At 38.2% G+C, this 15946-nt stretch overlaps 1 protein-coding gene across 5 annotated transcripts in view; it reads right to left on the reverse strand.

The window, feature by feature from the left end:
- Positions 1-15946, reverse strand: part of SENP6 (SUMO specific peptidase 6) — a 44691-nt gene that overhangs the window by 4834 nt on the left and 23911 nt on the right. For 4 of the 5 annotated variants that reach the window (XM_028722805.2, XM_028722806.2, XM_028722807.2 and 1 more), the window contains 12 exons: positions 15618-15850; positions 13101-13274; positions 11637-11670; positions 10877-11062; positions 9534-9760; positions 8789-8892; positions 8591-8707; positions 8227-8349; positions 7620-7712; positions 5658-6091; positions 3456-3559; positions 1199-1287 (listed from right to left, as the gene is read on the reverse strand). In XM_028722805.2, coding sequence (XP_028578638.2) covers positions 1199-1287; positions 3456-3559; positions 5658-6091; positions 7620-7712; positions 8227-8349; positions 8591-8707; positions 8789-8892; positions 9534-9760; positions 10877-11062; positions 11637-11670; positions 13101-13274; positions 15618-15850 — 1918 coding nt within the window. Of the gene's footprint in view, positions 1-1198; positions 1288-3455; positions 3560-5657; positions 6092-7619; positions 7713-8226; positions 8350-8586; positions 8708-8788; positions 8893-9533; positions 9761-10876; positions 11063-11636; positions 11671-13100; positions 13275-15617; positions 15851-15946 lie in introns of those variants that run through there. The other variant, XM_028722809.2, reaches the window with a different exon arrangement.

Below are 15946 nucleotides of genomic sequence, written 5' to 3' on the forward strand. Positions count from 1 at the left end.
TAAAAAGAAAGAAGTAGATTTCTTTCATGATCCATACACAGTAGAAGTGTCTTTTTTCTTCTTCACATCTGTGCACCGAGGAAGAAGACACAGGTTTTGTTTCACTCCACCTAAAAGCTATACTGCATTTTGCTTTCATTTCATTGTGAATGATACATGAATGTAAAGTAAATTACAATGAGATTTAACACAGGACTAAACACAAATAATTTGAGCAGCTATTTACATGTATTATTTCATTACAATATAAGACTAGATCAGGAACAGGGAGCGAGCTTGCTGCCCTCAGGATGTTGCTGAATGAAAATTCCATTCTTCTCTGACTACTGGTCATATTGGCCATCCCACTGAGTGATGGAGTCCAAAAACCTCTGAAGGACCACAGGTTCCTTAATCCCTTGCCTAGACAAGACCCAGAACTACACTTGAAAGATCAGAACTTTACTTCATTTTTCCTCTAACATGTATATCTCAAAGCAAGTGGATTTAGATTTGCATAAATATGCCTACATTTTTAATCACCTACTATTATTGCAAAGAGAAAAGTTTATGTCCAACTCTTTATATTCTTATAAGGCAGATGGGAGTTGAGGTTGTGAAAGAGTGCTGAAGGTCACATAATTACTTCATGATGGAGAGGAAATAACAGCTCAACTGTAGAGCCACAATGCTAAATAATCTACCTAATTCTTAAAGCTGGAAGGTAATTAACAACTATACAACAAATGTAGCCCAAGTGTGTGTATAAGGATAGCTATCCAGCTGCTTGAGACAATCCATGCCAGGCTGTGGCACAGAGTCACAGTAGCTCTGAATGCGATATTCTAAAAGCTTACAACATTAACAGGTTTCTCTCTGGTGGAGCAGGCAGACTGTTAAGAATATTTCACTTGTGATGCAGATACTTACAGCAAACATAAGCCATAATAATGTAACAATGTATATTAATTCTTTTGTAAACCCAGAATTGGCAAATGAAGAAAAAGAGGTTGAGTAATCTAAATTCTGAAAGAATAAAAAAGCAGAGATTTTATACAATGTTCAAATCCTGCCTGACCAGAGCAGGAATTAATTTTTTTAAAGTTTGAGCTCTAAATTTGGAAATGACAGAACAGGGGAATGAAAAGAACACTGGATTCAGAAGACCCATCTGTTGATTATTAATGGAAAGCCATAAATGTGTCACTTCAAAACTTACTGTTTACATATAGTTGGCTTCAGATGCCATTGTCCCAATTCTGAATTGCAATGATCATCCGCAAGACCATCATCATCACTGCTGTTGTCCTAAAACAGAAAATATGTATTTGTAAGATTCTATCTTAAGAAACTCAGGAGAAGCTAGATTTACATATGCAGCAAGGTGGCATGATCCATGTGGTTATAGGACTCAGGCAAAATGCTAGCTCCCTCCCCTACTCATTCATGCCCTTTATGTTACAGGCATTGGGGGCTGGTGCACATTGGGATTCGTGGGGCAAAGGCAGTAGGTGAAACCGGAACCAATGACAGAGAGAGACAGAGCCAATGAACTTTTCTTCTTTAAGTAACCGAGTTTGGTGGGAGTGGAGAAAAAGAATTTAAACTTTTTCTGCAACAAAGACCGCAACCTGTATTTGAACTACTCTTTATAATAAAATCAGGAAGCAATTCTTCTGTTCCAGGAGAAACATTATCTAAAAATTAGAAACCAAATGAACCTATCAGTACAGAAAACCCCCACATCATATAATGATGGGAGGAAAATCATTACACACAAACAATATGGTTTCCATTTCTGCAGTAATCTCTGCAGCCTGCAATGCAATGTAATGGGCTATACACATTTCTGCCTTTATGCATGTGTGATACTTCAAAGTTTTGAAGTTCCACCTTTATGCTATGTGAATATTTTCTTGGAGGACAGCAAATGACCCTTCACCCTTCTGAAAAACTGACCTGCTTACGAAGGCAGGTGCAATCCAAGTACGACTGCAAATATATGAATTATATATGACTATATAATTCAAGCGGCACACAACACAGAAACTACATTCAGTAGATTGCCTGTGGCTCTTGAATAAAGGCAGGAGAACTAGCCAAAAGAAAACCTACAGGAAAGGCTAGAAATAACCCAGACAAAGATTACAAAGTATTTAAGAATATAAAAGCTAGATAAAGGGTTATGTTTAGAAATTTCTAGGTGGAGGACTATAAAGCCAAGCCATCTTCCTATTCAGAATCTAAGTATCACAGGATGAGAGTATTTCAAGTGTACCACAAGGACTATGAGGATAGAACTTCTTTCTTGGCTATTTTTATTTCCTGAACAGCTGTGAAAATGCTTTTCAAAAAGATTCTGAAGTCCCTCTAGGTAGAAATTACTGACCTGCATCCAGTCTCACTATGCCTCACATATACAGCTGATGAAAGGGAAAACAACTCATTGGATGAAGGAACAGGACAGCCTGTGAGTACTAGTCTGTATAGTCTTTGAAATTGAAAACCACTCTAGTAACTCTTCAAATAAAGACTGCCATTTAATATATAACTGGACTGATATCCTTGAATAATAGAAGAGGAAAAAGGGAAAAGCAACATTCCCTTGGTGCATGTAATGTGGAACAAGTTCCACATTAAAGTGAAACTTTAACACCGTCCGAAATTCTGTTTAACAAAGAAGCACTTTCTGCTCAATTTTTAATGATTACAACGATGGATAAAGCTCGCCTTCTAGTGGCTGGAGTTGGGAACATAACCATGGAAAGTGCTCCAGAGAAGTACTGGAGAAATGCTAGGCTATTTTATTGAAATGGAAATAGTGGTAACAGCACTGAGTAAGAAGCCTTAATCTTTATATATATCTTTAATATATAGAATACACGCATGTACACACACACGTATCACTAGGTAAAATTAATCTTCCATTTGTCTTTGCAAAAGCACAGCCACTTGAAAACACAGTTAAGTGTCACATTGTCATCTTATGTTAGTTTACTAGCCTAAAATAAATGACAGATAGGTTGTTGAGTCTTGCAATATACACACTAAGAACACCTCAACTACAAAAATGCTGAACACCTACTTTTAAGACAAAATAAGTACTGAAAAGGTGATTAACAGGTTATTTGCTTCATTTTAATACCTGTTCTACTGAATTCTTTTAAACACCTTCACCTCTAGAAATAAAGAATACTAGTTACATCCAAGTACAGTGGTACCTCGGGTTAAGTACTTAATTCGTTCCGGAGGTCCGTTCTTAACCTGAAACTGTTCTTAACCTGAAGCACTACTTTAGCTAATGGAGCCTCCTGCTGCCGCCGCGCCGCCAGAGCACGATTTCTGTTCTCATCCTGAAGCAAAGTTCTTAACCCGAGGTACTATTTCTGGGTTAGCGGAGTCTGTAACCTGAAGTGTATGTAACCTGAAGCGTATGTAACCTGAGGTACCACTGTAATGCTGTTTAGACTATTTACCTGGTTATCTTGATCTTCTGAAAAATCTATTAGTTCATCTTCATTTAGTTTAGTGCTGTCAGTTGAATCTTCACTGTAGTTTAGTCTAATTTTCTGTAAACCATCTGCATTAACCACAATAATTAGTAAAAAAATGAAAACAGAATTGCCACAGACATATACATTATATACATTACCTTCTGGACAGGAACAGTAAACCACAAAGTGGAATAAATGCTTTTTTGTCAGCATCATACATGAGAACGAATGTCTAACTGAAATCTATACTTCCAACAGTGCAATCCTATCCATGCCTATTCAATAATAAGTCCCATTGAGTTCAATGGGATTTACAGGCAAGTGGGTTCAAGACTTTGGGCTCAGCTATCAACCTAAAAACACTCAGCTAAATTACATCTCACAGCAGTGCTGAGACATAGCTTACTGTACTGACTGGGAAGCAATATAGCACACACAGCAACACAGCAGGATGTCAGCTTGTGAAACAATTTTTTCTGTTGTGTGTTCAACATAACATTAAGCCAAACCGCATTCCCAGAGAGGAGATTGCAGCCACTTTGCTCCTTCCCTGGTCCTGCTATTGTGACCTAAATTGTGGTTTGGCTTAGGGCATTGTCAGAACCTGGGCTTGTAATTTGTCTTGCTCCAGACAGAGCAGGAATTGCAGCCCAAGTTTGTTCTTGGAGCTCAGGTTGAAATGACACCCTAAGCCAAAAAGCAGATTAGCCAGCAACAGGACTAGAGGAGGTAGGTAGGTAAGCAGTCACAATCTTCCCACTCGCATTGAGTCCACCCATTCGCAGTGAGCCAGTTTGACTATTATGAATTAGACAGATGCACACTTTCTATACAAGAACTGCTTAAGCAGACAAATCAAATAGTTTGCTTGATCAGAACTAAGTAGACAGTTTTACTCTTCTCCAGTTGTGAAATGATATTTATTTTTTTTAGTGTGGTTTGCAATGTGCACAAGTAGGAAAAAAACACACAGCAAACTTTGAGCTTGGACATTCTGTTCTCTCCCTTCCTCCCTTGTGGCCAGTAGGATTTCAGAAGTTTTAGCTTTTACTTTTGGTTTATCCCCATCAGCCCAAGGCTCACTGCAGCTTGTGAAAGTTGCACTAAAACAGGGTTTATTGAAATGTGTGAACAGGACCACATATTTCACTATGTAAAATATGTTGTAAAAATGGTGTCCGGGGTGTGTGTGTGTTGCCAAATCAGCAAGATGTCAGGGAAAATCTGGACATAAAGCAGCGTAATAGAAAAAGCTGTGGAAACAGCTCAAAAAGCTTAGGTTTACCCAACAGTTGGGGTCATCCTAAAAAAAAATAATAAATCTTGAAATATGGCAACCCTAAACAAGCTGATCACTAGGCTCTAGTTATACTGGGTGAGTCCTTTAAAAGACGCCCCATGGATAGTGCGACATCTTCCTCATACATTTACCTCAGCGACAAATTACTTCAACAAAGTACTGAATGCTGCATATTTTTAGAAACCAGTAAAGCTTAGTATCTTAAGGAGGCGTCACTGATTGTATTTCTGATTTTGAAACTGGTGGTCTTTGAATTCCATATCTAATCTCCAGAAGGAGCAAAACAGTGATGATCTGAAGAAAATCTAAACTTGAAATTTATAACTAAATTTATATTAGCATTTCTGCAGCTCTAACTAAAGAAAATATAAATGTGAGTTTTTAGTTTTCCAAGCCAAGATTCACCAACCACTGCACATTTACCGTGGATCAGCTGAAATTCTTACATTGGTGTTTTTGCAACACTGAAATGTTACCATTTGATGCACAGCTGGAGGAAAATGTGTAGAACAAATCTTATTAGTGGCTGGCTGATTTCTAAAGAAATGGGATTCTTAATGTGAATCTAGAAAGTGGTCTTATAGTGAGCATATACTTGGCTTATCTAGCACAGTATTGTTTACTGTCACTGGTAGCTATTTGCCAATGCTCAGCAGAGGGCATTCCCGCCAGCAATCCCTGATATGCTTTTTTACAAGATATGCTCCGTATTGAACTCCCACTTAGTTTTAGCAGTGCTACAGTCTCAACACTCCCCTCCCCCATCATTCTCTGGGATTTTTTTTAGCAGTTTAATTATTTAAAGGAAAAAATATATAAGTTATATTAGCAGTAATAAGGTATCAAATTCCAAATATCAAACATATATAGCCAAAAGTACATACCCGTAGCCTGGATGTGAATTTTATCTTCATTCTGCATGCCATTTGCCTCTGAAATCCTGTGGTCATGTTTATGAAACACAGATTCCACAGTTCTCAGTCCTTCTGGGGTGCTGTTTAACTGATTTAGTTTTTTTAAGCCACTTTTCACAGAAGGGGTTCTTTTGCAATACTGTGATTCAGTCTCCCCGGCTTCTATGCTTGTGTCAGTTAATGCTGCAATATGTTTCTTGTTCAGCACCTTCTTTGTAAAAGATGCAGAAGTGGAGTGATGTAACGGATTCAATTCACTAGGTACAGGAGAAGAAGTGCTTTTTTCTTGATCCAAAGAGGAAGATTTAACCTGCATAGATACGTTTTCGTGGTAGTACGGATTGGTCTCATATATTGCATTTTCTAAACCAGGGAAACAGATGACAGCCAAAAACCAATGGGCCCTGAAAAAAATAAAAACAAAACTAAGAATTGACTCAACAGCTATCATCATATATATGTATTACTCATTTAGTATAGATCAAATAACTCCGAAATTATTTGTTAGTTATTTACATTCTTATCATAGACATCTGTTTCACACATTCAGATATGTAAACAGTGTGGTCACATTTAGAGAACAAGGCACAATAATTATATGTATAAACTGTAAAGGGAAACTTAAAAATTGCCTCCTCCTGGAAATTTCTGGTAAATTTTTAAACCAGAATCCCTGGTCAAGCACAATGCAAAGCCAGGATTCAGTAAAAAGGGAAACTAAATGTTGCTGAAGTACAGAGCAATCACATCTTACGCATTCCATTTCAAAGGTTCTGTGTACAGTGGTACCTCAGGTTACATACGCTTCAGGTTACAGACTCTGCTAACCCAGAAATAATGCTTCAGGTTAAGAACTTTGCTTCAGGATAAGAACAGAAATCGTGCTCCGGCAGTGCGGTGGCAGCAGGAGGCCCCATTAGCTAAAGTGGTGCTTCAGGTTAAGAACAGTTTCAGGTTAAGAACAGACCTCCAGAACGAATTAAGTACTTAACCCAAGGTACCACTGTATAGGCAAAAAACACATATACTCAAGCCCTTAGAACTGAACCCCAAACTGAACTACCTAGGGCTTTTGGAACTGGTACATTGGCTCTTATGAGATCTTGCAGGGCCATCCAAGTTCCCACGAAATCTCACAGATGCATCCCTGATCCAAGAAGAGGAGACAGCTATGCTTGGGAAGCAAGGCAGAGAGCTTAAAAAGCTCTTTTTGCACCAGAAAAACCCAGCACAAAAAAAGCTTGCGGGATTTCAACCAGCTAGCCTTCAACTGCATATATTTGAAATTACGCAAGTCAGATGTGCGAAGATGTGATTGCATTGTACTCATCCTGTGTGGTCAGGAGGGGAATTTGTGCACATGTGTGTGCCTGATACTTTGCTTGGGCTCATTCAAGCTCATCCTCATAGCACTACATCATGGTTTAGCATTACGTGCAAACACAGCCGATGACCTGTGCAATCCTAGCATGTGTTTCATCATGAAAACAATATGTACCAAAAACACAGCTGGTTTTGCCCATACTAGCTGCACTGCTCAGGAGCAAATGTGTCCTTCAAACAAATAGATAAGCCGCATTGCAATGCAGCCACCTATTCCAATTTTCCCAGATAAGTGATTTATGCAAGGATCTCTCTGTAGACCTAGTTTCCCTACTGGGGGGAACTTGAACCAAAAGAGAATCTTCAAGGACATCAGAGAGGTGGAAGAATACTCAGTTTGTGGTTCTGACAGTTGAAGAGAAGGGGGGGAAAAGGATAGTTGGGGAAAAGGTATGTATACTGAGAGAGTAATAACTCAGGCCCCAGAGTAGATGGGGTTACATACAGATGATATCCAGGGTTTTCTGGACAGTATGATAGTTGAGAACATGGCTCAGATAACAGACACACAGTCCCAGAACCAGTCATAGCAGAACAAATTCTACTTACGCTTCATTAAGAGGAACAAAAATAAAATCTTTTTCAAAGATATCAACATGTCGTGTCCATGTTTTCACTCGTCCATGCCGTTTCTGCTGAATTCTGTGAACACATCAATATAAAACAATATAAAACACAAGGATTGATATTTAGGTGATATTTATGTATTCTCCTCTCCAACAATGAGGGTTTGGCTATTATCACAATCTTGTGGCACCAGCTATGTGAAGATGTTTAGGACTTCTCCTCCATCTTCAGTTGTTTGGGCAGAAATAATATTTTTAAAAAGTCAAAATGAATTGCCAAGTGGTAAATCATACAGCTTTTACTTATAAAAAGTACCATTCTGTTCTTCTACTCAATTTATGATAAATGAATTTGTCGCATGTTAATCTGGGTCAGATGTACATGGCCCTCTGGCTTGTGTGCTCCCTCCCCTTCTCTGGTGCAGCCAGAGGCATGTGGGAAATTTTTATTTTCAATCTCCTTATAACTATATTGGAAGGGGGGGGCCTTGAGTCTGAAGTTCATCTTTAAAAATGCCATTGTCCCCACAGGGGATGGATGAGACATGCTGAAATTGGAATTTTATCATACATATTTTAACCAAACTTACGTAAGCTTTGAGGTTTCTTGGAGATTTCTCCTCTCCCTCTGATTAAGGCGTTTGTAAAAGAAGGAACTGAATACATGAATTCTATCAGCATCTTCTTTTTTCAATTGTTCAAGCACCAAATATCTTTATTTTGAAAAAGAGAAACAAGAACAAAATAAAACAATGCTTTCATTCTTGCCTCTAAAGACCTGTTATTCTTGAAAAGACTGCCACATGCTGGCCATTCTACACAGACAAAAGTAGACAAATGTAAGAACTTTATAGTTTCGGCAGATATACTTTATTTAGAATTTAAGGTTTGTCCATCAACTTGCCTAAGTTAGACAGACGCCACAAAAGGTTTCAATACACTCAAACAACTTACTTCAAATAGAAATCAATGATTACGTCGTTTAAAAATTCTCCTTCATTTAAGCAATGAAGATCTTCATTGGTCACAGAAATACCACCCTTTGCAGGAGGTGGGGGATAAACGATCAACCTGCAAATAATAATAAAAAGTTAAATAAATACTGAACTTGTTATTTAGGAAATAATTACAACATTCAGAAAGACCTCTTACTTTTCTATAGGACCTATAAAGACTGTATGTGGTTCAACACTTTCATCATCATCAAAAAACTGGAACTGGGTTGCATTTCGCAGTTGCATTTTGGATTCAGAGACCTTAGAAAAGAGAATACTTATTTACAATGCAATACCAAAGTCATAAAATATTAAAATCCTTTCCAATTCCCAAATAGAACAGCATGTCCCTCTTTTTCTAAAACTACCTGTTGAAACCAAATAGAATATGAATTTGAACATAGCGGGCACATAGAGATGCAATGCAGACAGCATCTTAAAACCATGGTTTATGGTGCAGACAAAGAGCACCAGGCCTGCACCCTCCTCTGTTACCTCTTCCCCTTCCCTGCTATGTCAGCTCCAGTGCAGATTTCCTGGACTGTTTCAACCAGATTCCCCATTACAGTATGTATGAAACAGGCAATTCAATTTTAATATCAATTTATTAACCAGGATATTAAGTTAAGATCAGAACCTGACTAAATATTCTGTTTAGTAGACAGACATAAAATAGCTGAAATATCACATTGACAAAATATGTTACATATATTGCATATATTTTGACTTGATAACATTTCATTTTTTCAGTTTTACTATCCAAAAATATATACTTTGGCCCTCTCTTTAATAAAATTTATCTAGAACATGGAAGCAGCAGACATTGCAAAGTGCATTTCTAAACAAATGACTTCACAACTTATCTAACATTTTAATTCAATTTTGAAGAAAAGGAGCAGTACATGTTTTGCTTTGCCTTCTTTATGAGCGGTGCTTCCTCGAGAAGTGTCTTCAAAGGATTTTGTAAAGGCCACAAGCCTACTATTTGCTTCTTCAAATGTAATCTTCACAAAAAAATCAGAAATGTTGTTCCTAACACCAATATCAACGATTATTTTTTCAAATATTGCATTTGCATGTGGATCAAGGCCGGTCTCAAAAATTAAAATGATGTATTGTTCTTCAGGATCTATGGGGGGGGGGGAGAGTTAGGAGACAATGAAAGTATACTTTTAAAACCATAAAAACATTTTCAAAGTTAAAGTTGATAATAATAATTTTATTATTTACACCCTGCCCACCTGGCTGGGTTTCCCCAGCCACTCTGGACAGCTTACACATATTAAAAATGTTTGACATCTAGGAATAACAATCGCAGCTAAGAGGTCCCTGGCTGAACCACTTAAAGTATTCATAAGAAACCGCCATATAAATGGAAAAAAACTAAAATTCAATGCCTCATTCTAAAGAAAAGGTTTTGCTCATGAAAAAGCTAGAGTAGGGCACATTATGTCAACTGCTACTCATGCAAGTTGCTGAAGAGACTGATGGAAAGGGAAAGAAATGGACACCAAACTCAGTTCAGGCACTCCCTTTTTTACTCCACAGCTCAAGTGCTTTACTACTTTCCTATTCTCTGTAATGGTAGCAAAGCTCACCCAAGTATGGGGGGGGGGAGTAGTATTAAGATACTGATCCCATTTTTATTTTTATTTTGTAAAAAAGGGCAGCTTGAGCATAACAGCACCCACAGAGTTTTGTGCCGCACACTATTATCTCTGAGTAGAGAGAGCTGTGGTTCCTAACCTATTCTGGGCCACAGATCCCTTTAAGAATCTGATAAAAGGTATTAACCCCCTGCCCAGGAAAAAAAAGGACATAACACATACCAGGGGTGCCAACTTCTGGGGGCCAAACCCTTTTGCCCCCCCTCCACCAATATTGTTTGGGAGGGGTCACTCCCAGAAATGCAGCATAATTGCAATAAAACATTCCAAACCAGTGTGTTACTTAGAACTTCAGGAAGCTGGGAAATGCAAAATATGCTATGTTGTCTTCAACATGATCTAGACAAAATTTTCTAAATATGCCAGACAAAAATATACCGTTTCCATTTATTAACCTAAAAGTACCACTGAATTCTGATGTTGGCAAAATATGACATTTTTTCTAGTGCTATTTAATTAGAGCATTTTCAGAGAAACCAACTTAACATTTAGTGAAATACAGCTCATCTCTAACACATAACTGTTTCAAAATATTTTAAAACACATTAAGTTTCAATACCATACAAAGGTTCACTTACTTGCACCTTTACAGTCATACCAGACATTATCTTTTTGCCTGTTCATCTTCAGTTGGGATCTCAGGCTCTGACAAGCAGCAGGTATAGTTTGCAGGAAAACTACTGGCAACTTGCGAACACCACACCACTCACACTTTGTAAGGTCAGATGTTCTTAAAGAAATATCTCTAGTATCGTTTTCTGATTCTAGAAAGGTTCAAAACATATTTTGGTCAGAGTTACTTACATTAACATTATCTGAAAAATGTAACTGTTTGTATGCATTTCAAGAAAATAAAACCTGTTAATCAAAGACAGGCTACATTTCTATCTCTGAAATTTGCAATAGGAGTGCACCCAATTATTCTCTCCACAGTCTTTACAACCCTGGACAGCATTGTTTTTCCCCTGACCGTGCAGCTCCCAAACCACACACACAGACCATAAGTTAATACTCTCTCAACAGTACAAAGGTAAAATGCCATCAGCAGGTCCTTTGAGAGGTTATTTTTCCGGAGGATTCTTAGAAAATATAACCTCTGCTGTGCTCTCTTCATCAGGTCTTTATTGTTTTCTCCCCAGGTTAGGTCATCTCTCAACTCCATTCCCAGAAATCGAAACCCCGACTTCTGTTCCACACACTTCCCCTCAATAATGAGTGGCATGAAGAAAGACACACAGTATTGTTACTATAATTATTTTATATTGTAACCAGAAAACACTGTATTTAATGACTGCATGCAAGTGGAGAAATTATAACTTAGAATAGGGAAATACGAACCTTCCAGACGTATCTTGATATAGTCTAGGCAAAACTGAAAGAGAAGGTCCAAGTTACTGAAGTTATACACACAAGGAGAAAATCAACATCACACTCTTCTGATCGTTCTGTCAGCACGAACTTTTCTGCTTGCCAGACAGAACAACCCAATATTTTCACCCTCCCTCCGTGTGCAGTTCTGGGGATTCTCTTGACCCTCCAGAGCGGATTTGGGGGAGGCATGAGGAAAAGCCCCACTGCACAAGTAGGAGTCCTTATGATGGCTTCCACTAGTGCACTGGGTTAGTTGAATCTAGGCCACTGTCTCATTAACAACCTGCCCAACCTATTTTTCAAAATCAAAGCCCTAGTCACAAACCAGATTAGAAATTGCATCTCCTGACATAAAAGCCCCACTTTCTAAACCCCAGCATCATTTGACTGTAAAAGAAATCAATTTTAAGAGGTATGCAGGATATAATGAAGTAGCATCTGTATACTAATTTTATAGACGTTTAGGAATGCATGGCTTTCTAAACCTGCAGGAACTATTCCCTTTTCATTGCGGTGGAAATGATAGCTACTTTTCAATCTAAGTAGAACTAGATTTTTTATGGTGACACAACTACGTCTCCTGAAGCTCTACTAAGTGGTGAACATGGTCCTCTAATACATTTGAGTTTGAACATTTGTAGCCTGTGGCAGTTCAAACTAAGCACACTTCTGAATCAATATGTACACGCACCCTGAATGTGCAGTACAAGTATAGGTAGAATTATCTTCAACAGTGATGGTTGCCATCTGATTTTCTGCATGCAAATACAGATGGCACGCATGCACAAGACTCTAATAAATGGGCATGCTGTTTTTTGGGCACCTGCTAAAGTCTTTCTTCGTTCAAAAGGCTTTCTAAACAGATTTTTATTCCAGTTGGCATCTGTATTGAAATTGTTTTTATATAGGTAATTGTCTTAACAATTAAAACTTGCCATTGTCATAATCATCTTCATATATCCAATTGCATTTAGTTCATCATCTTCCTGCCACCCAGCCCACTAACTGCATTTCCAACCTGTTCCTTAAGGATTTCAAAATTCATCTTGTTGGCCCAGCCAACCATCCAAATGCCTCCCATCCAAATCTCCATATCCTTTGACCTCCATATTTTGAAAGACTTCCCAAATACTGCTATTGTCATTCCCTTGTTCTTAACTTCAAGAACTGCTCTTCGCAGCCTTTACTATGGAATTTCCTTTAAAAGACACTTCCTGTGTTTCTCACACTTGGCTCCTTCCATGACCTGCTATTGATACTGTAGCTCAGTCATTTTTCATCACTCCATTTTATCTGCTGATTCCTTAAACTCTTCAAAGTTTCCATTTTCAGCTGCTTCCTACCTTCTACTCTCAACCTGGATGCCCCATTAACCTATTTGTTATTATAAAGCAGGAACTAACCAAGCACAATATTAATTCTTTTACTTACAATTACAGGCTCCACCACCATTCTTCGCAGGGTTCCTATTCTTATGCTTCGACAGTTTAGGATGACGCTTTCATAATTATTCTGATATTTTAAAGATACGACGACGTCAGTAGCAAGTTCTTGGGAGAGGACTTTGCGCCGCTTTACTGGAGCATTGGCTACAACATTGCCAAACTGAAAAATAATTATCAGAATTCATCAAAACATTTTTACTTCAAAAGTTGCCTTTAAAGATGATCAGGCATTAAAGGCATTGATGGGGGGAAATGTGCAACTGAAGCTTTTCTTTCTTTAGAAAAAAAAATCCAAACTTCTGTAAACATATGGAAGTATGCAAGAGATAAAAACATTCCAGGGAGGGAGGAGACACACCAGAAGAGTCACGGATGGAAAAATAAAATTCTGAACAAGGACAGCAAAATAATTGTAATGACAAAAGAAAAAGGCATTAAGTTTGTTTGTTCAGAGAAAGAAAGAAAGAAAAGAGAAGAGAAAGAGGCATCCTAGCCAAAAGCAGTTTTTACGCAAGCTACTGCTGTGATGGTCAAAAGAGAATTGACTGGAAGGCTAGAGCCACAATCTCTTAATACATGTGTATGGAAGTTAGAGACAAGGAGCCTACCAAGCCCATGGTCTAGCATTAAGAGTTTCCTGAATGAGCTTGGCACAGGCACCAACGCCATATGTAGGACTACACAGAGACTACAAAAGAATATATACATTTTTTGATCTGGTCTAACTGTTTCTCTGCCGCATGCATTTATTGGCTTACTATATTTACCCGCATAAACTGCACTGCCTATCACCTCACACCAGTTATAGCTTAAGAGTCCTACTCAAATCAAGTTGGGGAGACTGAATAGTAGGGTAGCAGAACAGAGGACGTGCAAAATAACAAAAAGGAAACACTTCAAAACCAACCATGAAAATAGGTTAGATCGAAATAATGAAGTAACATCAGACTGCATTATTTTATTGTACAGCAACACCACAGGCACAATCCAAACAAATCCCACTGATTTCACCACAAGATTTAATCATGTCCTCCCGCTGAAATCAATGGTTAACTGGGAATGAGGGAGGAGTATGATCCAACTAAGTGACTAAAATACAAAATTGGAAGATCACAAAAAATTATAGAAAGACAATCAAGTAATTTAGGTTCCCTGCCAGAGGTAAAATAGATATCATATATCGAAACCAGTCTGTTTCTTCTTTTTACATTATTATAAGCCCTGGACAAGCACACTATGTGAAATTTCTTTCTGTAAAGTTTCTGTGACCCTCTAATTTTGCCAAGAATAATGTATATTAGTGATTTGTTATAATTTCTATTACATAACTTCTAATATTAATTTACCAGGTTTGCCTAACAGTCTGTATGGGTTGTTTAAATGTTGCCTTTTTGTCAGCGTATGTTTGCAGGTCCTCTGTTCAGCGGACTTCTCTGGAATGTCTTTTGCATGTTCCATGTATAATATCTCCACAAATCTCAAGAAACCACATATTTAAGAGCTGTAAGCAACTTCAGAGGTTTGAAGATAAACTGTTACATAGAACACGCCCTTTTTTAAAGAATTGCTGCCACGACTGTTAAGTCTTAAATTAACATACCGTGAAAGTTGTCCCCCTTGACAGCACTGCTCATGGTGCATTTTTGTCTTTGTCTATCCAATTCTTGCAGAGATGCTCAAACTAAAAAACAAAAATCCCCACCACGAAATCCTTATATTAAAGTGCTATTAATTGGGACAATTTTCAAAGTACTTTAATTTTAAGGAAATTATCGTCCTTGCTGGGTGTCACTTTGCTTACAGACAGCTAGTTCACACATACCAGCTGCACTGTTGAAGCCACTTCCCTGTTGCTACTTTCCATACTCCACTGATACTACAGGACTAAAAATAACACATAGGACGAGTGAACCACATGAAAGAATCATCCTCTTCCCCCAATCTTACTGACCTGACACTAAAGTTACCTTGCTCCTCTAAAATGGCTCTGACAATGTAAACTACCAGCACAGTGTGAAAAGCAGTCACAGGAAACTGGTTCTCACATGGTTGAAGCAAACTAAACTCCCAATCCAGGGAACACTTTTAATGATGCATATGGACCTGCTTGTGCCCAGTGTGCTTCCCCACCCCCCTGCATTTAGAATGCAACTTTCTCTATTCAACCTGCTTCTAAATCTTCCAAGTTTCAAAAGCAGCTTGTCACACAGTCTGTGGCATCCAATGTTTTCAAACGCCTTGCTGGATTTATGCTATTAGCCACACACATTTCCAGATTGTGGTCCAGATTTGTGAAATAGCATTTGAAGATGTTAAGACAATCCAATAGAGAGAGAGAGATGAAAACTATAACGTCATGTTTTGTTTCGCTCAAGAGTAGATTATTTTCCCATAAGAATACTGCAGAATATTTGCATGTATTAACTACCATATGTTCACATTTATCTATCAATATTGTATATGCGCTTACACAATCATTTCAAACTACATATGGATGGACTACCTGGTCTTTCATTCTTGATTTTCTTGGTAATATGACTGCAGGTTCTGTGTCTGCTGTAATACTAGTTAACCTTTGTTCTAGTTCACAAGTGTTTTCCTTCAAGGCTGCCTCCACCTTTCCTGTGGAAGGTGCAGGAGAAGAGCAGGCTGAATCTGCTGGACGTGGCGATATGCTCTCAATTCTGTTAGTGCTGCCAATCTCCTCCTCCTCTTCGTCATCACTGGATAGGACAACTGAAAGGAAAAGCATTTGTCTCAAGTTCAAAATACTAGTAACTAGAGGTGGTGACCTTTTAAGATCTAGGCTACTAAGACCACCTTTTAAGATCT

Source organism: Podarcis muralis, chromosome 3, assembly GCF_964188315.1.
Source record: "Podarcis muralis chromosome 3, rPodMur119.hap1.1, whole genome shotgun sequence".
Lineage (NCBI taxonomy): Eukaryota > Metazoa > Chordata > Lepidosauria > Squamata > Lacertidae > Podarcis > Podarcis muralis.